Source organism: Psittacula echo (assembly GCF_963264785.1).
Source record: "Psittacula echo genome assembly, chromosome: 6".
NCBI classification, from domain to species: domain Eukaryota; kingdom Metazoa; phylum Chordata; class Aves; order Psittaciformes; family Psittacidae; genus Psittacula; species Psittacula echo.
Window position 1 is genome coordinate 17,526,528 of NC_137743.1, and position 7,628 is coordinate 17,534,155.

At 41.2% G+C, this 7,628-nt stretch overlaps 1 protein-coding gene across 2 annotated transcripts; it reads left to right on the forward strand.

The window, feature by feature from the left end:
* Positions 1-273: 273 nt before the first annotated feature.
* On the forward strand, positions 274-7,308 carry CCNJ (cyclin J; the record flags this gene model as incomplete). Of its 2 annotated transcripts, none has more annotated exons than XM_080621284.1 (5): positions 274-342; positions 2,124-2,334; positions 4,689-4,988; positions 5,078-5,237; positions 6,900-7,308. In XM_080621284.1, 5 exons carry the CDS (start codon positions 274-276, stop codon positions 7,306-7,308), a joined length of 1,149 nt encoding a protein of 382 aa, XP_080477410.1. The 2 variants fall into 2 exon arrangements, with proteins under 2 accessions (XP_080477410.1, XP_080477411.1); XM_080621285.1 differs by having other exon boundaries at positions 5,111-5,237.
* Between the last annotated feature and the right edge of the window lie 320 nt (positions 7,309-7,628).

Consider the following 7,628-nt stretch of genomic DNA (forward strand, 5'->3'; position numbering starts at 1 on the left):
CCGCCGCCTGGTCCGCGCCCCCTTTGCTCAGCCGTGCGCCGCAGCAGGAGGGGGCGGCTTAACGAGCCTCACTTGTGCCTTGCATGGCGGACAGCTGGGCTGGGGGGACGGGGTCACCCCGCAGCGCTGGCGGCAGCTGATCGCGGTTAACTGGGGGCGAGCGGGGAAGGGGCGAGGGTGGTGTTGCCCGTCCCATCCCGTTCTGTTCCGTTCCCCGCGCTCAGTGAGCGCCGCTTCCTCCCCTTTGCCCAGGCCCCGGCCGCCGCGCCGCCGATGGAGCTGGAGGCGCAGTGGTGGACAGGACAGCTGGCTGCCGACATCCACCAAGCGCTTCGCTACAAGGTAGCCCGGCGCGGCGGTGATTCGGTGGGGGAGGAGGGTCTGAGGGGGGAGCTTGGCGGGCGGCGGGGGACGGCGGCGGCCTCGGTACCTTTGTGAAGGCTCTAACAATCGGAGCCAGCTCCGCAGCTGGTAGCGGCGTGGAAAGAGTGAGGCGGCCGGGCTTTGGTGGAGTTTGCTTTATCCTTAGTTAAGGCTCAGGCTGTTTGTCCTCGGGCTTGACAGTTTCTGTGAGTGACCGGACTCTTTTTTGCATTTAAAAAAGCACAGGGGTCGCGGGATGCTTAATTTTTCTGTCTGGATGTGGAAGTGGGTCTAGGTTTAAGCTCCGCGGAAGGCGTTGTGGTGCTGTTGGAACAAAAATCTCCAAAAGTCAAACATACAAACACTAGGTGCAGAAAGCGTAGAGGGTTTAGGTAATTCTGCTTTGAAGTTACTTCAGCTAACTCAAAGTCGCTCTTTGGGGCTGCTTTCTTAAGAAAATACATCTTATGCCCAGAACTGAAAAACAGTTTACAGTGGCTGAACCTACTAAAAATGCACTTTTGCTGCCGGATAGTACTTGGTGAGTGGATTATCTTTCATGTGTGACTTTCTTGAAGTAGGGGTGGTGGGACAGGAGGACAGGATAATTTATGTGCTACCAAAGTTACTGTTATTAAACTAAAGCATTGTGAAAGATGCATTCTAAAGCTTAATAGGTATGGGAGGGTTGTTGTGGGTTGTTTTGGGGGGGTTCTTAGGTTTAGGGGGTTTCTTCACTTCGGTAGCATGTTTCAGAACTTTGACCTTAAGACTGAAAATTTGGCTGACTCCATTCCAACTGGATGTTGTCAGGCAATCGCACTGGAAATGTAATTGTACTCAAAATGCTACTTACACACCGTAGGTAGGCTGCACAATCCAACTCATAAATTTATTATTAATAAAAATTTTAAAAATAATAACAAAGGACAGCACTGCTGTTCTGCTGTATACAAGAGGAGGTACTAGGCAGGGAAGAATGTTCTTTCTACTAGTCCATATTTTGTATTCAAAATAGATAATGTCACAGATTTTTCTCATCTGTGGTGTTGGTAGGGCTTTTGTTTTGTGGGGTCCCCGCCTCAAATCTGAGACAGTGTGAGGTTTATGTATGCTTAACTAAACGCCCGAGAGCACACTGTAGTCAGCGTCAGTGCAGCATCAGTCAGATCAGATTAACTCAGGGTTTAAACATGCATGCAGGAAATGTTGACAAATTGCACACCCCATTCCTCTTCCTAAGATCGCTACCTTCGGCTGCCTGTTAGTGCCCTTCTCCTGGAGGCACCTGCAGAGATCTGGTAGCATTGGAGCATGCAAATGCTTCAGTACAAAGTCTGATTGCTCAAGTTGAGCTGTAGTGTGAGGGGGTTGAGTTAGCTATTGGACTTTGCATTGAAGCAGCTGAGGAGTACTCACATACCCTTGCTGTTTCCCTGTTGGGAAGTACAGCCTCTGCAGTAGAGATAATACAACAGAAATAGTAAAAGCTAAAGTCACTTGAGCCATTTTCCCAATTGAAAGATGTTAAATTTAAGATTATTACACTAATGTTATGCAGAACCAAATTATTTTTTAGTTCTTCTGTTATATAACAAATTTTGTTCTGTGAAAAGAAATGCTGAAATGATGGGAACAGAAGGAAGAGGGGAGAAATTTGAAAATTCCATTAAAAGTTTGAGACTATCAGCTATATTAATCTGATACCAATTCAAACTAAGTAATGGTTTTAACAAAATTGCATGCTGCTGTCCATCTAGGAGCTGAAGCTGCCCTCCTACAAAGGACAATCTCCCCAGTTACATCTGAGAAGATACTTTGCAGATCTGATTGCCATTGTGAGCAATCGGTTCAGACTTTGTCCTGCTGCACGACATCTAGCTGTATATCTGTTGGACCTCTTTATGGATCGTTATGACATATCTATACAGCAGCTGCATGTGGTTGCTCTTTCCTGTTTACTTTTAGCAAGTAAGTATGTAGCACCAAAGTTTAACTAGAGCAATGTAGGTTCTGCTGCCAAATACAAGGTGTGTCTTGATGGGATATAGCAGATAGGGGAAACAAAGTGGTTATAAAAGAGAGGCATATTAGTGTATATCAGTTTGGCCCAATTGGTAGAGCCTTTCTTTAGACTCTTGTTTTGAGTTCTCTTGGCACCTGTTGAAACTGATGGGACAAAAAGACAAACTCACATGAAATATTTATGCTTGGAAACAAATTGTTCTAAGGGGAACTTTCAGAGCTGTATTGTAGGAATAGAAAGACTGTCTTTCTGAGGACCTCTTAAAATGGGTAGATCCAGTGCTGGAAATAAGAAATTTGCATAACTGTGATAAAGAAATTAAACCATCTGTAGACTGCACTGCACCCTGCTGATGGTGATGTATGGTTCTGCAGTACTTCAGATTTCATAAATTGCAATGTTGTTTAAGCAAGCTAAGGCTAACATAAACCCTGTATTGTCACATACAAAATATAATACTGGTGAAATATGAAAGTGAATGTACAGTACTCTGAAAACAGAATTAATTACAAATGCTCATTATGAGCACTGCTGCTTATATTGACCTCAGCTAGATTCTTGTGGTATGTATCCATGTTTTGACATTTGTGGGCCCCTTTTAGATGTCCCCAAAGAAATATGGGTACAGTTTGCTGGGATACCTGCTGCATTTATTCTTAAACCAGTAGATTCAGATAAACAGGTCCTGGCAGCAGAGCTAACTGTTGGTTCAGTTTCTGCTGATCTGTTTCCCTGAATGTTTTAATTTTCTCAGATAAAATATATGGCATCATAGCTCCATGTCGTCTCTGCTAGAGAACCAGAGCACTGAGGTGTTGGCTATTTTTGCTTCCTTTCATTGCATCCCTGTCTCCCACCAATACAGCCATTTAGCAGAACAGTTAAACAGGAAAAGGGTTATTTCAGACTCTTTTGGGGTAAACTTTGACTGGATGCCACCAGCCAGCAATCTTTTCTTGGCAAAGGATGAGGTGCTGAGTATGAAAACCTTGCCTCAGAAACCAGTGTAATCCATTTAGGAAAATGGATTTGCTTTGAACTAATGCCAGACTTTCAAATGAAATTCATGTTGTGAAGAGAATTATAACTTTAAAAAAGAAAATCATCTTTGCCATCTTTCATGACAAGCTGTAAGTAGAGCTCCAAAAGCCGAGAGTACTTGTTCTTCCAAGCAGCAGCACATGAATTGTTTCAGAAAGTACAAACCTGAATGCCATTTTAAACTTTTGCCCTGTGTGGCTTTAACAAGCAGTTTCATCAGTGATGCAATATATTAGACATATCACACCATGATGTATCTGATAAGGTTACAGAAGTAGTAAGAGAAATTATGATGTGACTCCTGAAGCTTTTATTTCTGTCATTACTAGAGTATGGGAAACAAAAACTAACAGACTGGGACTGGTATTGGATTAAATACTGCATAAGTACCTTGAGTGCTGGGGGGAGGAGAAAAATGTTCAGTCCTGCAAAACCCCCTAAAAATGTGCATTTACAACATATCATGTAGTACTGAATAAAGAGTGTAAGATGGAAAGAATTTGCAATGAAATTGAAATAGCACAACCATATGGCAAACTGTATGGAAATATGACACTTGTTTCTCTTATTAATGGGTTTTCTACATACACAATTTTGCTTCAGGCTAAAACCATACAGGCCTGACAAGTTAAAAGTCCAAGGAAAGCTGAAGCTGCCAGCAGCATTAAAGTTGAAACAGTGTATATAGCAGTGCGGGTTTTCAGCTGTACATTGCTGAAATCCACTTGTTTGAAGGGCAGGAGCAGCTTACCAGCTATCAAATCTAAAACAATACCTACCATAACAGGCATTAAAAGCAGCTATGTTAGCTAGGGCTCTAGCTGTACTCTAATGAGTTTTAGGAACAAAAAGGGTGTGTGGGGGTGGGAGGGTGATGAAAGCCAAATGTTGTGGTGTTGTGTATGCCAAGTCACATCACTGTGGTATTTCATTGATGATGGGGACATATAAAATAATTTGGTGGCAAAAACTTGCTTATGCAGTACTTCACAACCAACTTCTGTGTGCCAGGGTGGGAAAACCAACAGGAAGTATGCACTGCACAATATCCTACACAGTGTTTGACAGCTCTTTATAGTATATACCCCTTTTTGTCTCTGATGACATCTTCCATTTGAGCTTTGCATCTCCAGGAAAGTCTCAAGCTTGTTTGACATTGAATTGAAATATGACCAATGCAGACATTAGATACAAGCTGTTTTGTATTCGCTTGTGCTGAAACTTACTTCTTTTTCCTCTTCTTTCTATTCACCGGAAGGCAAATTTGAAGAAAAGGAAGACAGCGTTCCCAAACTTGAACAGCTGAACAGCTTGGGTTGTATGACTAACATGAATTTGGTACTAACAAAACAGAATTTGCTTCATATGGAGTTGTTGTTGCTAGAAACATTTCAGTGGAATTTGTGCCTCCCAACTGCTGCTCATTTCATCGACTATTATCTTTCTATTGCTGTCCATGAGACTGATCTTCATGATGGCTGGCCAATGGTTTGCTTAGAGAAGACTAAGTTATATATGGCAAAATATGCTGATTACTTTCTGGAAGTATCGCTGCAAGGTGAGTTATGTATTCGAGGCCATGACTCGTCTGTTGCATTGATAGACAGTGTCCAACTTTAATTCATCTTTCTTTTTCCTTTCTTCTAGATCATGCATTTTTAAATTATGCTCCTTCTTTAGTTGCTACTGCATGTGTAGCTTCTTCAAGGATTATCTTGCGTCTCTCACCAACATGGCCTACCCGACTGCATCATCTTACTGCATACTCCTGGGATTTTCTAGTGCCATGTATTGAGCGACTATTAATGTAAGTTAACAGCAGGGGGTTTTTTTGCCTTTTTTTTTTTTTTAAGCCCATTTCTGGATCTGTTGTTATGCTCAATGGCTGTTAGCACTCAGAGTAAATTTCTTCTTTTAATTTCAGTTTTTCTATTCTAAAAATACTTAGGTATTAGGTAATATAGTTAAGTAATAACTGTTTTGTTCTTTCCAAAAAAGAAAATCTTATCAGATCTAACCTCTTTCCTGTTCTTTCAAAAAACAAACCTCAGCCTTGCATTTCTACTGAACATCTTCTGGCATGCTTCGAGAATCTGTTAAATAGCTTGTTCCCAATCTCTGTAGTCTGCTCAGAGAGCAAAAAGAGAGTGAAGAGTACTGAAGGCATAGGAGCTTCTACTTACTCTGAAGTCTCTATCCCTTGGAAGTTCGAGGGATGCTCCAAACAGATTATGCAGACTGAGTGGCCAACTCTGGGGAGAAGAAATGAACAGGAGGTTTTATTTAATGTTGCTGTATCCATTTCTGCACTACAGTGGAGATATACAGCTGACATAAGACAAAAATGCCGACAAATGCCAAAGCGAACCTTACTGAGAAGGGTTGTTATACAATAAGTTCTTTTATTCTAACCCTTAAGATCAAAACCTATGCCCAACATAACTTCTGTAAGAGGAAAGCAGTTTTCTTTTGCCCAGATCTAAACACAGTTGTATTCTGTAGAAGCACAGGAACCAGCTGTATCTGGAAGAAATGCATATTCATTATAAATGTGACACTGTTTTTGCTTTGTTAATGTGTGTAATGAGAGGAATAGTACCTAAAGCATGTGAGTGCTATTGTAGAATTTTCAGTATTGCTGTGGAACATTTGTGAGGTGTGAGAAAGGTGAAGCATTTAAGTCATCTTTGCAGTGCACCATAAAAAGCAGTCTTTCAGGAAATCTATTGAGGGGTTGAACCCCAGCTGTCTTCAAGAGATCTGCGCTGTTTAGTACAAAAAAACCCTAGATGATTTTAAGCCTGATTGAAGTATGTAGGTGGCACCTGATTAACCTCAGCATAAGAGCAAGAGTACAGCTAAATACATTTTAGACAGGTGTAAATCAAAGGGAATTCATGTGAGCTAAACTGTCTAACTGAAGTGTGCTCAGTGGGCTAGAAAAAAGGTGAGAAGAAGATAAAGGCATTTCCACTCCCCAGAACAGAATATAATATTAGTATACATATGGTATTTAAGTACTGTAATGTACATCTTTAAGAACCCTCTGATGTAATGCCTTTAAAAACCCTATGTTCTCTTACCCAGCTTAAATGTGGTAGAAGCAGCAAGTAAGTTTTAGTTTCAGGTTCTGGTAATCTGGCACTTTATTGCAGTACCAGTAGATTATATTGCACTGGTAATTTTAGATACTTCTGTATTATTTGTATTGTACTTGCTGTTTATTTGCATTTTATATTGCTGTGCAGTGAAGTGAAATGCTGAAAAGAAAGTGTATTCTAAAGAAACAAATTTTAAAATCACAGATGATTTAAAGGGTAGGCTAAAAATATTTTTTCTCTTTCTTTTATGCTTTGGAAGCTTTCAGATGGAGCACTGTAAAAATTGTTCAGTTTAAATGTTAACCTAGAAGAGTTTAAATTATTTTAATATCTATTTTCATGTATTCTGTCTTCTCAATTTGTTTCAGTGCGCATGATAATGATGTGAAGGAAGCAAACAAGCAAAAAGGACAACATGCTCAGTCTGCCCAACACACTGTATTTCAGACCCCAGCTCCAACTCCCCAGCAGGCTAATGCTCAACAGCACATACCACAGTATCTCCAAGCTCATCAGTCTTCATTACAGTATCACCATCAGACATCACAGCAGCAAAACTGTCAACAGATACCATCTAATCACACAGCATCTTACCCACTTCAGACTTGCCCTGCTGCCTTACAGTCTAGTGTTCAGGCTCGAGGCCATGCACAGACTAGTGCTGCAGTGTCACTTGCTGCTCCGCTAGAAGTGAAGCCATGTATAAGTGTCTCCTACAACCGGAGTTATCAAGTGAATGGACGATATTCCTGTATTACTCCCTGCTTTGAGAGGTGATAAGTACAGAATGGTTTTGTGCTTGTCTGGGGTGGGGAGTTGTGTTGAGGGGAATTGTTTTGGGTAGGGTTGTTTGTTGGTTTTTTTTTTTCTTCTTAACCCTCAAATAAGTTTGAGGGCAACAAATAAAATAAAAGAGTGTCTTTCTAGGAAAAAAGGCAACTGGGATTGGCAAGCAGTACCATAGGTCAAATACAGACTTGCAACAAGCACACAGGACACCCTCCAAAAAGAATGTGTATACATGGGGGTAATAAGTTCTTACTCTGGCACTTGGAATACTCAGTGCTTCTAATGCACATCTTTGAAATACTAGTCAA